The 21,585-nt window shown below is 33.0% G+C and overlaps 1 protein-coding gene across 2 annotated transcripts in view; it reads right to left on the bottom strand.

Annotated features, from left to right (window-relative positions):
* LOC132708140 (uncharacterized) overlaps positions 1-16,984 on the bottom strand; it is a 48,012-nt gene extending 31,028 nt beyond the window's left edge. Inside the window, exons 1-3 of one of the 2 annotated variants that reach the window (XM_060680275.1) lie at positions 16,784-16,984; positions 12,789-12,979; positions 3,360-3,600 (exon numbers count right to left, since the gene is read on the bottom strand). In XM_060680275.1, the coding sequence (XP_060536258.1) occupies positions 3,360-3,600; positions 12,789-12,943 (396 nt within the window). In that variant the 5' untranslated portion in view covers positions 12,944-12,979; positions 16,784-16,984. Of the gene's footprint in view, positions 1-3,359; positions 3,601-6,720; positions 7,246-12,788; positions 12,980-16,783 lie in introns of those variants that run through there. The other variant, XM_060680276.1, reaches the window with a different exon arrangement.
* Between the last annotated feature and the right edge of the window lie 4,601 nt (positions 16,985-21,585).

Here is a 21,585-nt window from a genome sequence, read left to right as displayed (position 1 = left end):
CCTTTCCTACAACTAAAAAACCCTGACATTTCAGTCTTTGGCACCTCTCAGGCTATTATAAAAATGACTGTGACATTTTTTGATAACATTACTTTTTAGAAAATCCATTAAGTCATTAAACTTTTCCTTTGGAATTGGTATAACTTCTCGATAAGCACGGTTTCCAAAAGATGTAAAAGTCGCGCCTGCTGCCATTTTTCTTTGCGTAATGCTTATGCTTCTGTAGTCAGTTTCACTAAAAGATGTTTTATAGAAAAATGTGTCAGGTGCACCTTTTTCTACTTTCAAAACACACGCGTCATTTATTTTGACAATATGGCCTTAACTTTCCCAATGAAAAATCAAAATGTGCCAGTATTGTTCGTTGTTAAAATACGAATGTGCAAGTTTTATGGTACAATTAACTAAAAATAGCTATTTTTTATGATATGTGCCATTATTGGACCCAGTGAAAAAATACTATTGAATACATAATATTCTTTCGAAATTAAAAATATATAAATTAATTAAATTAATATATAAAAATTTGGTTGGTTCCATAAACGGCGATGCTATTGATCTAAAGTATTTTTAACGCTGCGACATTGCCGCTTCTTCGAAAAAGTAGCATCAACATTCAAACTTTAAATGGGATCATATATATTATTGCATTTTCCGACCCCTTACTACTTTCTGATTGTTACCACTGTAGCCAGTAGGAATTTAACATTTTGCACATAGCTTAGGGAGGTATCGAAGAGAATTTGTTAATATCGAAATTAGTTCCGCATTATTCAGTGTTGCTCAAAAATAATCATTTGCCCACCAGATCACAAATCTTGAAAAGTGCATTTTGTTACACCTAAATCGTTTGGTTTCTGATATTCTAGCAAGTTTCTGTAAAAACTGGATTACTTTGGAATAATTCACCTTTTAGGGGGCATTTTCAATCGAAGGAATGAACACTTTTATTCTGACGGCAATTCGCATGCTACAAAAGAAATGGGATTTCAAAGGAAATTTAGTTTAAATGTGTTTTGCTTGTTAAAAGATAATGTCTGATTTTTAATTTACGATGAACCCTTGACGGCTACAAAAGACCTTTAAATATTATCGACAGACAGGCTTGAAGAACTTCGGACATCTTGGTACCAATTAGATTGGGCACCAGCGCACTGCACTAAAGAGATGTCACAAGAATTATATGAATTATTTAATGACCATTCACCGGATTTTAAACTGTTTTGAATGCAATGGTGGACACTTCGAACATCTAATGTCAAAATTGCATTCATTTTTCTGTGTGCAATTCTTATTTTAAGTATCTGATATTTTGTTAGTGTAAATAGTTTTTAAAATGTATTTTGTAAAATGGTTTGTGGAGATTTTCTTAATTCTGAAAAATTTTGTTATTCGTGTGTTGTAAATCAGGATTAGTTTCCTTAAATTTTCTGCATGTCATCAAAACATCATTAGAATACTGGTTTCCTGCCATTTTGAACCGATTTTATCCATAATATTTGCACCACAGTCAATAATGAGTAAATCTTTATTGAACTGTCAAAGCGAAAATGAAATATTTAACATAAGACCGATATTTCCTGGTCACCTAAAATACAAATTATACTAAAGTAATTCAGTTTTCAGAGAAACTTGCTTTACACAGTATTAATTTTGATATGAAGAAATAATGTACAGTACCTTTCAAAGCTACGTCCAAAATTTAAACTTTCTAGTGCCTCCAGTGTCGAATAATAAAAATCTAATTGAAGCTATGTTTTGATCGAAAAATAAAGGAAATAATTTCTAGAAAACCACTAAAGATAGGTATAGGAACTTATTATTCAAAGACAATCCTAAAATATTGTCCCATTTAAAATCTCAATGTTGATGCTACTTTTTCGAAGAAACGGCAACGTCGCAGCGTTAAAAAATTTTAAATGTGCAAATTTCGTAAAAAGTTCGTGAATTCACATTTTTTTCACAACAAGACTAAAATTTTCAATAATTTCCATATTTTGTAAAATTAAAATGAAAATTCGCAAACTTTTTACGAAAATTTCGATTTAAGAAAATAATATTTTTTAGGCCACCAAAAAGAAAACATAGCTTTTAGTTAACTTGGGCAAATTTTTGAATAATAAGTCACAATTTCTGAGAAACAAGTGAGAATTTCTGACATAAGTCTCTCGTAAGGTACTTTGAGAAACATTCATAAAGAATAAGCGATCTCTTCTAAACTTAAGATTACAATTTTATTCTGAATTTTTTTCATCAAATTAGAAAGTTATTATTTTTTGCCATGATAATTACGAATTTGAACCTCATTGCTTCTAGAGGGCGCTAGTTTCGCAATATTATTTATTTATCTGTAATCTGGTTGAAATGGATAGAAATCTGTAAGAATTTTTAATTTTTCATAGAAGAGTTCAAGGTATTTTTTTTATATAACCAATACCAATATTTAACAACTTACGAGCACATATCAGAAATTCTAAATTGTGTTTCAGAAAATGTGTGAGTTTCGTAAAAAGTTGGTCAATTCACTTCGTCACTTCACTTTTCTTCCATAAAAGCTAAAATTTTCAATTCTTTTTAAGAGATTTCATATAGAAAGTTTGATTTCACAAATTTTTAGAAAAGGTGTGATTTTCAGAGAGAAAAAAAGGTACGTTTTCGTAGAAAAAGTTCAATTTCATATAGCTATAAGATAATATAGACGCGCCTGAGACTGCTCGGACAGAAGGACATTAACTGCTGGGCATGTACCTAAATTCCACACACTAATGGTCAAGATTCAAGATTTAAATTTGAACAATTAAGAATTCGTCTGTCCGTCACTGGGACTCAAAGGATCTATTGTGACTCTCTACATAGCTTTATAGCTTTATCTTGGTGTAGCACGTTTGGTTATGGTCAACAGATTACAACGCAATTCAACAGTTATAACGGATGTGTCTCAGCATTTAGTGCTTTTCTTCCACTCTAATTAGGCTAAGAAGTAGACAGTGGCCCGTCAGATTATTCTAACTAACCAAAACTATCTCTCCTTTCCTTTCTATTTTTGCTGGCTAATTTTAGAATGGATTTACGTCCAATCACGTGGACTGCAAGAAGATTTGCACATCTGCGCCATTGTCTTTTTGAACAGTAGAAAAAATGTCACATCCAAACTGTCGAATTCAGTCAGCGGCCATGTTTATTGCTGAGCACCGAAAGATTGGTTAGATGGTTAAACGTGAGTTTCGAACTGGTGCATGAGCACATTGAATGTTCATTACTTCTCAACAATTGATGGTGATTTCAAAAAGAAATATTTAACAGGAGAAGCAAAGTCTCTATATATATGCAGTAGCTATATATTGAACTTAAGGGCTTACTTTTATGGATTTGACGAACGTGGGATTTTGCTCGACGACTGTTCCAGTTTCTTCGACTAGTTTTAGACGATCCGAGTATATTTGTTCCGGTCCGTTTCCGTCGCTGCTGCCTCCGTATCCCGACGAACCCGATCTATCGCCGGCGGAGGCGGTTCGTTGCCGCATGCGGCGGCCTTCCGGGTTCTCCTTGGCCTTGGGTGTGGACGACAGCGTGGGCGACAGTTGGAATAACGGATTTACTCTAAGCGAGATGACGTGTTAGGTTACGTGTTGGTTAAGTAATCTCGCACAGTCAGCCATTACATTTTAGCATAATTGTCCAACGAAAAAGGATGTCTGCATCTACAAAATTTACTTTTCTACTCTAAAATACTCAGTTATGCACTGACCAAACGTGAATTAACTTATTGATTACCGAAAACTGTTTTTAAAATTACTTTTATTCAAAAATGTTAGTTGATGCTTTACGCGTTGCAACCCAACTCTGATTAACTGTAAGCTATCATTGGTAACTCGTGTGCAAAGTGTCACTTTAAGACGTTAGCTTTGTTAACCACTGTTAACCACAGATTCCTGACCAAAGTGCCTTTTATCAAACTTATTTTATACAATATTCGAAAACCAATTGATTTCAATTAATCTGTAGATTGATAGAATCCATCTTAGTCAATAGACCTAAAACGTTTCTAATAACCTTTGGGTGCAAATTAACGTCCGGATATCTCAAACAGAAATTTGTTTTTTCAAAGAAACTTCCACAGGTTACTGTAATACTATTTGCAAAACTTCTTTATTCCTCCTACGCCGGTTTTGGTGACTGGAACTTGACGTTTAGCCAATCGTCCTGTTGGCTTCTTCAGAGTTTAAATGAAACTGGTTTGCATTCTACTCTGCTCCTGCTTATGTAACGTTTGAGGGGGGCGCAACTAAAGGAGGAATATAAACATAGATGAATACAAGAATTTTAGTTTGGTCTAATAACATTTGTTCGGCAAATGCTCATGAGGTTGTTTGTCGTAGACAACTGAAACGTAAATTACTTTCTATAAGCAAATCAAGATTTTTACAGTACTCCTTAGGCTTCGGAACAATCTTATTTAAGGTAGTGTAATTTTCTGGCAAAATGCGCAACTTTTCTTTGGCAAAAGAGGAGCTAATGGAGGGGAAAAATTGACTGATTTTTTAGTTGTTTATAGATTTCTATGGATTCTCGGATTTTTCGTTGGTAGAAGAATTGATTACATGCAAGCATTTTAGTTTTATCGAATAAAATTTGACGTGCGGCTTCGTGATTGTGCTTGACAACTGCCTATGAGTTTATTTGCCTCAGTCTTCAGGCTCTATCATGTTCTTTGAGCCTAGTTGATATTTTTCGTCCGGTCTCTCCAATGACACATATGCATCGAATGCTGTAAACTCTTGGCATCTCAAACAGAATTTTGTCTTTGACGAATCGAAGATGTTGAGAGAGTTATGGAGTGTGGTAAATTTGGTTATATTCCTTAAGACTTTGATATTTGGTAAGTGATGTTTTGAATGTAAGGAAGCACAACAGTGGCAAGTATGGCAATGTCTTTGGAAGGTTGTGATGGAGTGTATTTTGTGATAGAATGGTTAATATGTTTAATGTGGAAATTATTAGAGAGAAGAGCATATGTAAAGTGTTTCAGTCTGGACTGGGATAGTTTGCCGACTCTGCAAACAAGAGAGTTGAAACGGATGATTTTTGGGCCGGTGTGCGTAGGTTTTCTGTAAAGAATGACCTATTGTTAGGTTTGATTTTCTATTGATAAGATTATCTAAGAATGGGAGATTATTATTAGTTTCTAATTCAATGGCAAAACGTATATTAGAGTGTATAGAGTTTAAATGTCTAAGAAAATCTCGTAGGGACTGTTGACCTTGAGGCGAAATAACAAAAGTATCATCCACATAGCGTTTCCATAATTTTGGTTGTAGATGGTAGGTGTCGAGAGCTTTATTCTCAAAGGTTTCCATAGATATGTTCGCGATGACTAGTGACAATGGAGAACCCATAGCTGTTCCCGACGTTTGTTCAAAAATTTTACTGTTATAAGAAAAATATGTTCCCGACAAGTATTTTTCAATTATGATGAGAAGCTTATCTGAAATGATGTTGAGAGTTTCAGGAAGAGGAATTTTAGTTTTCTCCTTAAAGTGTTGTAATATAGATATTTTGCTAGAGAATATGTTGGAAACCAATGGTACTGACAATAGGTCGAAAGGGTAATCCTGGTTTGTAAATCTTAGGGAGTCCGTAGAGACGAGGAATTTTAGAGGGGTGACAGACTTTTTTACGGGGTTTAATAGAGAAGAAGCCTTAATAACAGATTTAAGGTTCCGTTCCTTAGATGACTTAGGATGTTTTTTAAGTTGACGATATGATCCATCTGTAAGAATATCTTGAATCTTTTCCTGATACCCACTTAATACATTCAGGCTTTGGAATTTTAGATTTAGGAAGTTTTGATTTCTTTAGGATTCTTGCGGTTTTAAATCGAATTTGATTAGCTGCTTGAGATGGAAGTTTGTTTAAGATAAATTAACAAATTTGACATGATTGCTTCTTTTGCGATAATAAGTGGGGCAACGACGAAATATGGACCTTTTACAAGAGTTGATTTTTCCGTGTCCGAAAGTTGATGCGATGATACATTTACCACAGTGTTTGATAGTTGAGGAGAGTTTGATAGTTTCACTAGTGTTGACAAGTTGAAACATTAAATAACCAGAGACAGTAGAATGCGAGCCAGTTTAAGTTAAGCTCTGCAGAAGCCAACAGAATGATCGGCGAAACGTCAGCAAGTTCGACTCAACAACAACTGACGCAGGACTAATCCAGAACTTTTGTAAATAGTTAGAATTTTAGTGTTTTTTTTCTTTTGATTCACTGACAGCGTAATATCTATGATTGACATCCATATATGAAATATACTCTTTTTTAGTAGTTTGTTGTAAATAATCATGCTAAGACCGGTTGCCGTTAAAGAAGCTTTTCAACACTAATTAAAAATAAATTTTGTGTAGCAAGATCCCATTTGGATTAGTTATTTCGTAATTATTGTAAAAGAAACGCCGCAAATTTGGTGAAATGATGCCAAAAATGACACTTTCCGGAAATTATGTTCCCAAGGTCGTTTTTGGGCCTCAAACCATTACGCAATGACTTCGTCATCGGACCATGTCAAGTCGTATTCTCCGTATTATGTAAAATGTTTCGTTTAGTTATTCGGGAGATTGCGTAAAGTGTCCAACTGAGCATCAAACGTTCCCCATTTTTCGCAACGGTGCACAAACGTGATTGCGCCGCGCTTCCGAGTTATATAGACCGTAAACTTACCTCAAAATGCAGCGATGGCGTGGTGCAACCCATAGACGGGCGTTAAAAATTCGATAACATTGCGTTAACTCGTGGAGCTATTAAATAATATAGGAGACTTAAATATCGTATAACCACAACTTATGCGGCTTAGAAATTTTCGTAGAAGAGGTTATGATCTTCCGCGCAAGTCCCTAAATGCCCCTTAACCGGTTATTTCCACACACTTTTTTTTCCTGAAAATTTGATTAAATTTGGGCACAGGCTCAATGCTCTAGTACTTCACCATTTAACTGAAAGTTCACCTTTCACATCGAACTGCAAGTAAGTGTTGTTATTTCAAATTTAAAGTAAGTTGAAATTTTTACCAGCAATTCTTATATTTAAGGTCATGAAATATTATTTACCAACGTGTTCGAAAAAATTGTTAATGTTGAGTAACTGAGATCTTAAGCTAGACTTCGAATTTTGAGATTGGTATGGAAATGTATGTATTAACGTGGGTAAAAAAAAACAAAAAACTAACAAAACTAGTTGCCTCTAGCAAGTAATAATAATAATATAATAATAAAGCTCGTAATATTAATGTGAAGATTATCCTCATTACAGTTGTGGTTAGTTAATCATATATTATCACCAATGGATCATTAAGCCAATTTTATTAATAATTTTTATAGGAAACTGAATGGTCTACAGAAATGGCCTCTTATACTTTTTCGATAAATCGAACCATTTCAAGGATAGTTGAGGTCAAAGATTGAAGAAATTACAGAAAAATAACTTTTTGTTCTGAATTTTGTTATTGACTGAAAAATAATTATCGGGAAATGTTTTCAATTATTCTCATAGCAACTTTAATGCTCCACAAAAAACGTAGTTGTGGTTTATCGATTACTCGAACCATTTTGAGGATATTTGCATTGGAATCCCAATGGGTACTTATAGTCACAATTTTTAATAAATATTTTCAATTTTTTCATTGAATTAGTAAATTTTGAGATTATATATTATCTATTTCGGAAGATAAAAGTTTTTTATTTAAGAACTACCAATAAATGCCTTAATTGAAAAAGAATTCCCTTCCCCCATATGTAATTGTATACCACAATACAGTATTAATACAAAAATATTTAGATTTAGTTATACAAACACTGGTTATATTCATATATTACATGCTCTTCATTTTCCTTATAACTCTCATCTGCAGTCCACAATGCAATGTTAACACCAAGGACATCATATTGTAGCTCTAAGATTTCGAACAAATTCCATGATTTTTGAGAAACGAATTCACTCAAATCCTTTTGAATAATCGTATTGATGCTCTTTTGATTGATCTCAAGTTTTTAACCCCAGAATTTAGACCATCTCGAGTTTTTACAGCTTTGGCTACCTTCTTTTTTATGTCGAGTGGAACAGTATCATCAAACAGTGATAAATTATCAATAAAATTGGCTTAATGATCTATTGGTGGTAAGAGGATTATTTATATATGAGACTAAATCGTAAATGCAAAAGTATAATGAGGATAATCTTCTCATTAATATAGTAAGTACTTTCTAGAGGTAACTAGCAACTAGTTCTTGTTTTTTCTCAAAAATTTTGTGCAAAAATTTAAAATATCTACATAAGAGCTCTTTTTTCTTAATACTTATTATTATATTACAATACAAATACAAATAATAGTAGAGTGCAATCTTTGAAATGTTTAAACAAGAAGGTAAATAGGCTCTTTAGAATAAAATTGCTGTAAACAAAATTCAAACACCTATTTACAAACTAAAAACTATTTAGTCTAAAAAATTTTGTTTTCATTATGAAACTGTATAAATACCTATTTCTAATTGTTTGTATCTCTCTTTTTGGTAAAATAACGTGCATTTTTATTTTTATTTTATTTATTTTATTTGCCACTGTTTTCGGGGTATAAACATAAAATTGACATTTTTAATTCAAGTTTCCTAACCGTGTGCACTAATTTTTTTTTATTCGTTAATTATCACATACGTTTTGAAAAAAAACAGTAGCCTATCTTCAGAGATGTACACAAAATAACTCATTAGTTTAAGAATTAGTTTGCTTTATGTAAGAGATTATTTAAAAAACAAATATGTAGTTAAACGTCAGATAACAGAAGACCAAGTTAGAAGATGGACAAAGGACTTAATTGACTTAAGAGCAAAATTTTGCTGCAATTTAACCGGCTTTCAAAAGTAACAAATAAGAATAAGAATAGAGAATACGGTTAAAAATTTGACAGAAACAGTAAAATATTTTTCAGTTTTCCAAATTTGTTTTACCTTGTTCATTTTGATTTTCTGTTCTTGTTCCTAAATATACTAAAATACCCCATCATATACAGATCAAGCAAATGGAAATTGTCACTTTAAGACCCTTCACTGCCGCTAGCCACTTCGTGCGTTTTCAGGACATGAGCCATGGGTTTGGGAGCGATCAAATGTTTTCGGTTCAGTCGTCGTATTTTGACGATCACTTCACAAGTCACTCAGTGAATATATATTCGTCTAGTTTTGCAAAAATTTACCCAAAAATTAATGATTGTTGAAAAAGTATAGTATCTGAAACTAATTCGTTTATTTCTGCTGCACTTTACTTGTGACAAATGAAACTCCTGACCAAAATAACTTTTATCGAACTAATATACTCTTTGCATTCAACGGATGGAATTGAACTATGATGATTAATTGATGATGTATTGTGCCAACTACTATGTAGACGTGTTGTCGAGATCAAATTATATTTAAATATTACGAATGTAATATTTAAATATAATTATGGTTATGGTAAAATAAAAGATAAAAATATTTTATCTTCCATCTTCAATAAAAAAAATGTAAGTATAAAATCAGTTCCAAAAAAATGCAATTAACGTACATAATATTATAAATATTTACTCTTTTTATTCCTGTACACAACAAAATTTAGGGCGCTACTCCTGAGTACTCGACGCTAACTAATTTTTTTCGAAAGTTTGGCGCATGAAAGTAATGTGGCAGCAGCGTTACTACAGGTAGTTTACTAGAATAATAAATGTGGGATTCGCATTTTTCATCTAAGATAAAAAAATAAAAAATAAAAAAAATTGCGCGTAAGGAAGAGAGAGGGAACGAGTTAGTCCTAAACTACACGTACTTTTAAAAGAGGAATCTAAAAGCAATGTCGAGCAGGATTTAGTCGTTAAAGACGACAAATTCTCAAAATGCTTGTCAAGTATTGTGCGAATCACATAGTGACTTGTAATATTGCTGAATTGTGTAAATACTGTAAATAAACCTTTGACTTGAGATATTAATCATTCTAATATCAAATCTAATATTAAAATACTTAAAATGTAATAATCTATTAAAAATACAACTTTATAAGTAAAGTTTATTATTTTTTTTACAAACTTGGTTCGTTTCGAGGTTTATTAAAATTTACAATCTTGAGAACTACTTTTTCTGAAATGGCTTCTTATTTAAAGTAAAGTAAAACGAATGTGATAATCTTTTTATCGGAAAGCTGATGAGACTGACTTTATCCTCTTGCACAAGTCTGTTTATGTTTTGTTGACTGTTCAAAATGTAAATCTCTGCGAGCATCCATTCTCAGCCAATTTATATCGCTATAAAGATGAGAAGTATTATCAAATGTTCGGATCCCATAGACAAAACGGAGACATGAGTTTTTTGAACTCTTTGTATTCGAGTTCGACTCTCATGATCCAAGCAAAAACCGTAGACAAAATCACAGCAATTAAATTGAAACAAGACAAGTGACTCACATAAGTTTCTTCTCAAACTTTTGCCTAATATTTGCCTGTTATTATAAAGCATCTTAAATGAGCAGCAAGTTTTTTGAAAATAGATTTTAAATGTTCCTTAAACCGAACCTGAGTATTCAATACAACCCGTAAATTCTTTGCAGTAGTAGCAAATTTTAATTTAGTGTCATTAACTTTAATATTAAGTCTACCGACTAAAGGCATAATTCTGTTTTTAATTCGTAGCATTTAATTAGAGGTTGCGGCCACTAGAAAAGCCACCTATAATATGTAAATCGCGATTCAATATAGTCATCGGCATCCAAACAACAATAGAGCTGCGTGTCATGGGCAAATGCGTGTAGCCCCAAAACGTCAGCAGTATAAACTAAAAAGAGCAATGCCCCTAAGATGCAGCCAGAGAGCAAAGCAACCTGATCGGAATATGTATTATTAGTCAAAATAAATAAGAACTAAAAGTTCAGATTTTCACGAAATTATATATTATGACATGACAATTGTTTCGACAACAACGTGTCTTTATCAAATGTGATTGTGACATTTGATAAAGACACGGTGTTGTCGAAACAATTGTCATGTCAAAATATATAATTTCGTGAAAATCTGAACTTTTAGTTCTTATTTATTTTGATAAATGGATTTTCATCAAGAAAAAGCCACCTCAGTTCAATGTATTATTAGTATTAGTATTATTATTATTATTCTTTAAAACCCGTTTGATAGATATGATCTAATTAAACTATACGATGCTGATGGGAAACTATAAAACTTTAACTAACTTATAAGCAAACTGTGATTAATGATGTCAAATCCCTTTGAAAAATCCAATATGCTGACATATTTTCGTCACATGCACTGATTATAACGTCAACAACATTAGTTAATGCAACCGAAGTACCAAAATGTTTCCTTCATATTCGGAATGATATTATTCTTTATAAAATAATCGAGCATACAAAACTTTCTCAATTTTTTTTTTGAAATTGCTGGTAGAATACGTTAATCATTGAAAAAGGACTACAGTATTTTAACATTAGTGGTGAAACTTCGTCGAGCCCGGTTGCATTGGATATCATTGAATTTAAAATTTGGTTTATCTCAGACACTTCGACCATCCTAAAGGGGAAGTTTATGGGATTATTGTATTTATGATTATTATAGTAGACCTGCTGGTCACAGTTTGAAATTTTCTGAAAAAATGTAGCAAAGTGCTCATTAGTTAAATTAGGATCAGAGAATATTGCCGGTATTGTGATATTTCTTTGGGAACAAATGTCAAAATTTCAGACAGCTGACCATAGTTTGCAACGATTATTTTCTGCACATAAGCTGTTAAAATACTTTTTCCCTGCGAACCTCGCTCAAAGTAAAATTCCTAAGAAATTTTTACTTATCCTAGTCCGTCCGTAGTCTACTTCTTCTGAACTTTTTATGTTAACCGTGGTACCTTGGGCTTAGTTACACGGCCTTCTGGTATAGAGGCATGTTAAAAATGTTAAAATCTGGACTTTACTATCGATGTTATTTTCATATACTATTTCATTCCAGGACAAGTTTTCCATCGATACCAGAAACAACCCTACATCAAAATTTTTAAAACTCCGATATCGAACAATCCAGGGTGAAAGTGGTAACCTTGGTAGCTTCATTGATTATCTGTACAATGTCATAATTTCAAGAAGTGAAGTTAACGGATTATTCAAATTAAATAAATTTAAGTCACCAAAAGAAAATATTAAACATAGATATTCTAGTTGCACATTCGTGAGAAAATCCGACTGAATTATTTCAATATTAAAAACACTTTTTACATAAGCCGCTACTCCACCACCCCCTCCAACTCAATTTCTTCTACAGAAATTGTAATTTGGAATTTCAAAATGTTCGGCACGTCCCGGAGGGTAAAATAATATCAAAATCACTTTCTGTGACTATGTTACATTAAGCATTAGTATTAAGAAACGGGACACATATATAATAATGCTTCTTGAGTGACATCGATCAACAAAGTTATTTTGGCTTTGAAACCGGTAAGCTGTTTCTTTATTGTTGAACACTGAGACGAATCCATAAAGGCAACGATTTTTTACAACAATATTATTACGCAAAACATGAAGGTCATATAAAAACAATGCCGCAATACCCAATTTTACTCGGTGTAACATCGTGAATAATTTGGATATGTCTGTTAAATGTGGCTCTCTATATCAATGGGCATAATAATAAATATTTGTTTTAGCTTTATTCAATTTATTGATGTAAACCAGTTGTCAGTTTATACGATTTTACCATCCCCCTGGCGTACCTGCTGACGGCGTAAACTTGTTTTCTTCCTCCCTCGAGGGTCCCGCGAGTTTCCCCCAAGTCCAGAGCCGCGAGTGGATCGTCGGTCACCGATTCCGGGTCGGGGGGCTCCGGGGGCGGTTTTCTCTGCGGTTCCGCGGAGGTCCATTTCGTCATCTTACGACCGTCACGAACGCCGCATCGTGGCCCCGACTGAAACATTTTTTTATGTCTTTAAACGGCTTAATATCAGCGACACCGATATAAATCCGAGACCGTAAGACGTCCCCAGGCAATTAGGTGTTTCATTTTGCGACACGCGCCGACATGTTAACTTACAACATCTAATTACTCCAAATAACAAAAGAGGATAATTTTTAGAAAAGGCACCCATCGCAACACCGCAGTTTTAATTAAAAAATTGCGAAACGAGCATCGCGATAAAGTTCTACGCGGGTCCGATATAGCGGTCACTCTTATAACGTTATTGTTCCGATTGCGATTTTAGTGTTTTCGCCGTTTAAAAAAAATACTTAAAAGAAATCTCAATCCGGAACGATAGAAATAACGATTCGCAATCGTACACACACGTTACACGCGCGTTGCGATGGATAATCATGGAATTAATTGTAATTATATAGTTTTTAATAAATTTTTATTGCAACTGTTGCGGATATTTTACCGACAGTTTAGGCGTTGCTACAATTGTGCAATGACTATATTTTGAACCTGATAATAAACAACGTTTGCGGGAAAACTAAGAGGTTTTTGCAGATTAGAGGTAAACGTAAACCTAAACTTTCACTTGAAGTTGATAAAAAACAAAAAATCTCGGTAACGTAACATATACGGGTCGAAATTGACCAAGACTTAACGAAAAATCAGAAATTACACAGTTTATTGAGGATTACAAGGAGAACCCCAAGCGAGGTAGGCCTGCCGTTAAGCCTTTATAATAATTTGCCAAAATTAAATACCTGATTATGTCGTAAAAACAGTATGTTGTTTGGAGAACTCTACCTATTCTTATATGACAATTAAGCCGAACATGCTTCGTTTCTAATTTATGAAATGTAGGTTGCTATATACAGGGTGATGGAGAAAACGCTAACGCCGGAGTTCCGCTGGCGTCATTCGAAAAAATAAAAAAAATGACGTTATATATAAGGATAAAGGGATAATTTTGCTTTAACTAGAAAAAACTTGTAAAGTCCAGTGCAGTTCGCCGGGGTATCATAAGGAATAGTATTGTCAAAAAGTACAACTTTTTTGACACTTGAGTTGTTTTCGTATCTTGAATTATTTTCTAGCAAATAATTAAAAATCATGAAAACTGACATTTACTAAGTTCAGACTTCATTGCAGGCATTAGCCTACGACGTAAAGAATTTCGCACAAGTCGTTTATTTTTAAATATTGAACACCTGTCTCGAAAGCTAAGAATTTCCGAAACAAGTTTTAAATGGACTTCTTCCTATTTTTAGGTAACGAATCTTATGCCGAACGTTGGCGCATGTTTTCGAAAACACCCTGTATAATGTATGTGATGTGTATATCTAGCAAAACATCCCCTTTTTTATTTGAAAAAGTACTAATTTTGTTTTATAAAATGTATACTTGCTCAATATTATTATTATTAACAATTTTATGATATTTGCTAACAAAGTTATATCTACTGCACTTATTAACGTCAATTTGGATGTTTATTGTTTTTGTAAAAAAAACTTTCACAACATTTGTATAAGGTAACTTTGGCTCAATCGTTTTATAATAATTGAGAATGAAAATCTAGTTTCTAGATTTTCATTTTCGTTTTGGATCACCTTATATTAATATTTTTGTACAAAACGTCGGTTCAATAAAATTTAGAAAAGTCTTGCTCGATATTTGTTTTATTTCAAATTAAATCAGTCCTGACTTCGAGATTTAAATAACTAAATTAACAGTGCATTAGCGCCAAGTTTTACTAATTTTTTTGTAATAGTTTTTAAATGGTATATTCAGCTATATTTCGCTTTTTCTTTGACAAAAAGTGGATAAGAATTCGTAAATCTAATGTCATCACTTGAAATATTCAAACATTTTAATGGTAAATGAACAGGATAATATATTTACTTATTTACTTAATTATTAAAAGCAAGTCAATCTCGGAATAAAAAAACTAGAGTGACTGGGGGGTTAATATAACGAGCCAACGAATAAGTAATTTATCTAGAAATTTCGTAAGAATTGTCCGAAACGCGTAAGTCATTTATTCTAATTTGGGCCAGTAGATGTTTTTCGCAGATAGACGTTTAAAATATACGAGAGAATGCGCTCGCATTGTTTAAATTAACTGTTTGTTATTCGCTGGTAAAAATCATCCTCGCTTTTGTTTAATTCATAAAAAATATACAAGGTGATTCATTAATAATAAACCGCAAAATCCTCAGCATAAAACATTAATATTTAACCTAAATCACTTAGCTAAAATGTTCCTCTTTAGTATTACAGAATGATTTTTTTTCTCTATTTGGGGTATCCTTGTCAAACTTGGCAGGGAATAAACGTTTCTGATTACTACTAAATCAGGATTGCTTGACTATTCTCATATTCAACGCGTCCGATGTAATTGGCATTTTTTGATTCTCTAAAAAATTGCAACAAAAACACAACGAAGAGTAATACAACAATGACGTTTATAAACCTTAAAATACTCCACGTTAAATTAAATCTGGATCTTCAAAAATTATCATAGTCGGTGTTGCGAAATATAATACTTGTAATTTAATTATTCGCAATTAATTAAGGTAAGTGGTGACTCTTACGTAAATATAACTAAACCATTCAAAGAAGATATTCACCTGGAAAAAAATCGTATATTTAAAACCACAAAAATGCCCTTTTCAAAAACAAGAAAACAATAATTGTTTAAACCGGCGAGCTGTGGGTAATTCTCATCCAAAACTTCAATGGTTCAGTTTTATTCAGATTTAAAAAAAATATTTTGAAATTTGTTGAAAGTAAGTTGTATTTTTGTGTAGAAACTTATTCATATTCAAAAATGAAGATAAAGAAATTAAAAAGAAAAAGACTATTTAGTTACAACGTGTATGTGATTAATGTAAGAGATATATAACTTTCAACTAATAGTCAAATTATTATATTAATGTTATTGTGCAGTGTGACCCCAACTGGATTTCCATTAACAACTTTACAATAGGGACCAATTTTTGCAAATCTCTCAAAACGGTATATTTAATCCAATTAAATGTAGTTCTCTCTTCACCTTATAAATCATTTCTTTATCATAATATTAAAAAAAATATAACAGCAGAACTAAGAAGAAAGTAAAATATCAATATTTTATGGTGTAATTAAAAAATACAATGTAATTGTGTTTCTCTTCTTCCGAATCAGCTATAATGAAAGAAAAATTTCAAGAACTAAAATTTTATCACTCTATATCTCTCTAATTAGCGACATTTTGTTGAGATATATTTTCTCAATATCATTATTTTCACGAGTTTAATTTGGCATTGCTTTTTGGCTCTTATAAACCAATAGACAAGTCATGACTGCTACAAAGTCTACATAGTTTTTCTTGGTAAACCATACCTTAACATAAAATATAAGACCGAAAAAATATTGAAAAATTATGGTCTTGTGAAATATTGCTTTACTTGCAACAATACAATTTTAAAAAGCACATATCTCGAGATTGAAAAGTATGCCACAGAAAACTTCAAAAACTTATACCGAAAAACTAATATGGCAGTTTAATTAATAGCATTCTCCAGGGTGATTTCAGAAAATAGGCTGACACCTCGTTTGAACATGAAAATTTAGCGATATATCGATTGTTGACTAGTTCAATGAAAAAAATCGACCTGCATTTGATGTGCTAATTATTAGAGACTGATTAGCAAAACAAATTTCATAAATTGTAGGATATAACGAAGTCGCGCCCGGGATTTTAGGCGACTGGTTGTACAAATATTTGCTTCTAAATGCTTTAATTTATTTTAAAACGAGTACCTCAACGTTATGATGTTTTCCTAAATTCAATTCAACGACGTATACTTCCGTGGATAGTTGTCAAAAAAAGGGCGAAACTCGGTTACATCAGAGTCATCGCGACTCGAAATTTAAAAGTCGCGTCTCCCGAGAAATCTCTGTAACGCGCGCGCGCGCGCCAACCGCCAGCGACGTTGCCGACTCCCAAACCGATCGCCACGATTGACCCGACGAAACTGAAAGTGAACCGAAATTCAACCCACACTGGTCGATGCACCGTTCGCAGATGTATAGCTGCGAGGGCAAGAGAAGGGATTTTTTTCGGAAAGCTTTTCGTCCTCCACCGCGACGTACGATTCTATTTTTATCCAGTCGGAGTAAAAACTCTACAGTGTCATGGCGAAAAACGCACTGCACACAAGTAAACTTTGGGGACGCCTAAGATGCGCAATCCCTATTTTCGACTTTTCCTTGCAAGGGTCGCCTTGCAACATGATGGCAACATTGCGAATAGACTTATCTATTCCGTTTACTAGTTTACTAAATTTTAGTTTAGTTGGTTGAATGTCAGTTGTAACTACGACTACCAACCGTACTATATTATATAGGATTATAGATTTCAGCTCAGTATACTATATATTGTTTAAAATGTATATTACCCAAAACCGCTATAATTTTTCAATTCATAAATCATAAATATATATAAAATCTCATTTTGAAACCCACGAACACCATTGCCTTTGCCCTGCTAGTTGCTTATTAGTGAAAATATATGTTTAGAGGAAAATTTAAACTTAATATTCTGAAATAACCGTTCCCGATGAAATTTATTTCGCAAAAATACAGATCAAAAATGGCAACAGATTTTCCAGGTTTCCGAAACATGCTGTGCCCTAATTGTTTCAATTCATTGCAAGAATTGGTAATCCTAGCTGTCATGCCACTTTTTAATTTGAACTGACAGTTAACAAAGTAAATAATTAATTTTTTGCCTAAAAGTATGCGTTAGCATAAACGCAACAAAGTACAAGAAAGTATTGACACCTACATGTAAAACACACAACTGTTATCCTACGTGCAGGGTAGAGTTCCCCAAACGATATAACGTTCTTAGGACATAATCCGGTATTTCACTTTGCTGCAGGCCTACCTCGCTTGTGTTTCTCTCAATAAATAGATTCACAACTCCACAATGATGTTCTACAACCGTACTTCGGTACTTTGTTCATACAAATGCGGAAAGCTGACCGATTTGTGTAGATTATTATTAGTCCGTGCGGTGAAAAAATCCATTACTACTTTTAAATCCTACTCTTACAATACAACAGTCCACACGGCACAGTTCTTGTCGGCTAACATCTTAAATACGGCCCCGGCTTGTGGTCGTCGTGCTGAAAAGAATGGCCCCTTCCGCTTTACAACAGACGAGTCTTAAACTCATTCCGAAGATAAAACTATAAAAAGTTGTTAAAACTGTACTGCGATTGTACGAAATTTGCGAATCATATCAAATTTACAAAGTTAAGAATTGACTTAGAGATCTGGAGCCCCAGAAGCAGAACACCAGCAACTATTGGTGAGTACCCTGATTCCTTTATCGCCGTTTGCAATTTAACCTATAGGCTTATCCTTTCCGGCATAATGTTGTACACAAGAAAAAAAATACATTCCAACAAGCTTACTGTCCTCTTGCGTACCACGAGCTTTCGAACCGATATGCGCTAAATCAGTAGTAGTAGCAAACAACAATGCACACCATTCCAACGCACTATTTGGAAAAATAGAAGTATAGAAAGAAATTGATAAAAAGTTTATTAAACAAAGTCGGTTAAGTCGTTCACTGTTAAAGTTTTTCTTTTCACACATTGATATTGGGATGTTATGAGCCCGGCCCTGTCTGTATTCCTAGAAACTCGGATACTTTGTTAGTTATGTTGCGTCTCCGGGAGAAGGCAGGAATATTCGACACCGATCGACATCTATAAAATCGAAGGACCGCTCACTGGTCAGTCAGTCGACAAGTGAAATCGTGCTGAGCAAAAATATAATTAGTCAACTGATATAAATAGACATTATATGAATTATTACCAGTGAATAGTACTGTGTAAAGTGTGTGAACGGATCTATTGGTGAATAGTCTTTGGCAGTCTATCTAAGACCTGTGCAGAGCACCAATATCGACGATCGACGTCTACCTACTATTGTGAATTGCAATTGTTCGTTTGTGTTGGAACTTGACGAATTAATTAATAATATTGAAACGTTAGCTATCGATTTATGCAATAATAAAAATACATCTTCAATCAGCTCAGGTTAGGAAAATTATTTTTCATTTAATTTACAAACTATTTCTGAAAAATATAATTCACTCGCTCAATGACCTTCCATCTTCGACCTAAAGCTAATAATTTTGGAAATTCATAAACTATATTTAAAAAGGGAGAACATCTCAAAAATATTAATCTGGTATTCATAATACTATCAATGAAAGTTACATTAAACTTCAAAATATCTTGGAAAATAGGGTTGACACTAAAGTATACTGCCTCAAACACGAAGAACTTAAGAAAAATGAAGATAGTAGTACTTGCAAAATTGTTTTGTTGAACGCAAATCCACAAAAAAAAAATTGCCGCAAAACAAAACTCAAAATGACTTAATCAATTGATAATCGACGGGAAAATTCCAATCAATGGATTTTAGTAGCTCTAGAGGAAGGAATATCAAAATGTCCATGGGACGTATCAAGTTAAACTTCCAATACGGTTTCCTAATCTATAATAAATATTAATAATATTCCAATACAATGAAATCAGTTGGATTTAACTAGATATCTAAGGAAAATTAAATTACGTGAACTATATAATTCAAGAGAAGAAGTCAAGTTACCTAATTCTGGAGTTCGGAGTTCTCCAAATATGCCAGTATATGGGCCGTGACTGTGCACAGGGTGTCCGAAATAAAACTCCCTACCCCCTTAACTCAGAAACTACGAACGATATAAACGATATAGAAAAGTTGCATAGTTTCACGTAGTTTTTTTTTTTAATTTCCATATATGGAGGCTGTTTTGTCCATCTTGGGTAAATACCAGCTTTCTTATTTTAAATGGAACACCCCGTATAATGTAATATAATGTCCTATGCCTAAGCCCAGCGGTTTCTGAAATCTGGAATTTTGTGTCAAATAAGGAAGCCTTAATTTAATTTTGCTTGGATTTCTCGTGAAAGGGGTCCTATTGTCATGTATTGAGTAGATATTTTAGATTGAGGCTTATACTGAGGGAGCAAAAACAAATTATAAAAATTAACTTATATAAAACGTAAAAAGTCTTTTTTTTTAAATCCAATTGTAATAATGCTGTAATATTTGATTAAATTAATCTTGAACAACCACTAAGTAACTATTATATTTACATTCCCATTAAAAATAAATAAATAAAATTCCATAAAAAAAAGTAAGTAAGCTATCCCTCATGACCCCCATCTTCATCGATACAAGTTGTATATATTAGTATATATTGTTTTCTAGTCAATTATTTCGGAAACTGTCAATTACGGAACAGACAACCTTATAGAAAGTTATGTTCATTTTTAATTCTAAATTTTGCACTTCATTTTTACTCGCCTTTTTACATTCAAAATATCCACGCAACATTTGACAATAAGCCCTTTCCCAGTAGAAAAGGCTATAGTACATGAAATATATCCAGAATTTTCGGCGGAATACAAAAATGCACCACAAATGAACGGAAAACCGTGTATATATGAATAATTAAAAATTAAAAAACTATCTAATTTTCCTTTAACTTATTTAACTTTTTCGTAGTTTCTAAGTTGGGAGAGTAATTAGTGTCTGTCTGCTTGTCTGCTACAAAACGTTGTTACAGCGAAGGTGCAGTAATCAAGAAGACGCCAGAAGATCCTGAATAATTCAAAGATCCAAGATGTGTAAAACTACCTTGCTTGAGGGTACAGTTGAAGCTTACAGGGGAGGAGTTATCTCACCAGAACGCTGACTCGCGTTTTTATTTGAAGAAATTCGTAGTCGCATTTCTTCATATGAAAACGAAATTTTTCGTTTTCTCAGGAAATATGTTTTAACGAACATGTTGTAAAAATTTTGAAAAAGGCAACGGTCATCCCGAGTAGTCAATTCATGTTTTACCAAGTTGTCGGAATAAATTATATTGAAATGTCCCTGGTTTAATATCAAAATACTTAAAATGGCTAAAATCGCTAAAGCATTGCAAAGTTCAGGCGTATGCAGATGCAGATCAATTTCCAGTAAATATGTATGATCAGGCATGCCTGGATATTAATCATGGCCTTGAAATAATTAAAGAGCTTTCTTTCGGTCACAATTTGCTACTAAATCGAAATAAGTCAAAGGTTTTATCATAAAATTGTTTCTCTGATCCGTCGGCGTCTCCCTGCCTTACGAGAAAATTTAGGCGTCATTCTAATATTCATTTAACGCTAACTAGGTTTAGCGATAGTACTTTGTACTATGTTCTCTAGATACTTTGTGTTTAAGGCGATTATTCTGTACGATAAACTTCTACAAAATTTTAAAATTTTATATATAAATAAATTTAAATACAAATTGAAAGAGTTTCTATTGAGAAAGCAATAAGAGTGCCGATAGATTTTTGTGCAAATGCTACCGTTCTTGTTTGGGAGACTGCTTGAGCGTTTTCTAACATACTTCCGGATATACTGATCATTTTAAAACTTTTTTTTTTAAATAGTAATGAATCTGTTGAAATAAACAATTTAACTGGTTAAAATTTTTTAGGTTTTTAAGTTCGTCGGGGTTGAGTA

Source organism: Cylas formicarius, unplaced genomic scaffold (assembly GCF_029955315.1).
Source record: "Cylas formicarius isolate icCylForm1 unplaced genomic scaffold, icCylForm1.1 PGA_scaffold_10__41_contigs__length_53128322, whole genome shotgun sequence".
In the NCBI taxonomy this organism is placed as follows: domain Eukaryota; kingdom Metazoa; phylum Arthropoda; class Insecta; order Coleoptera; family Brentidae; genus Cylas; species Cylas formicarius.
This window is presented reverse-complemented; position numbering and strand designations above follow the sequence as displayed.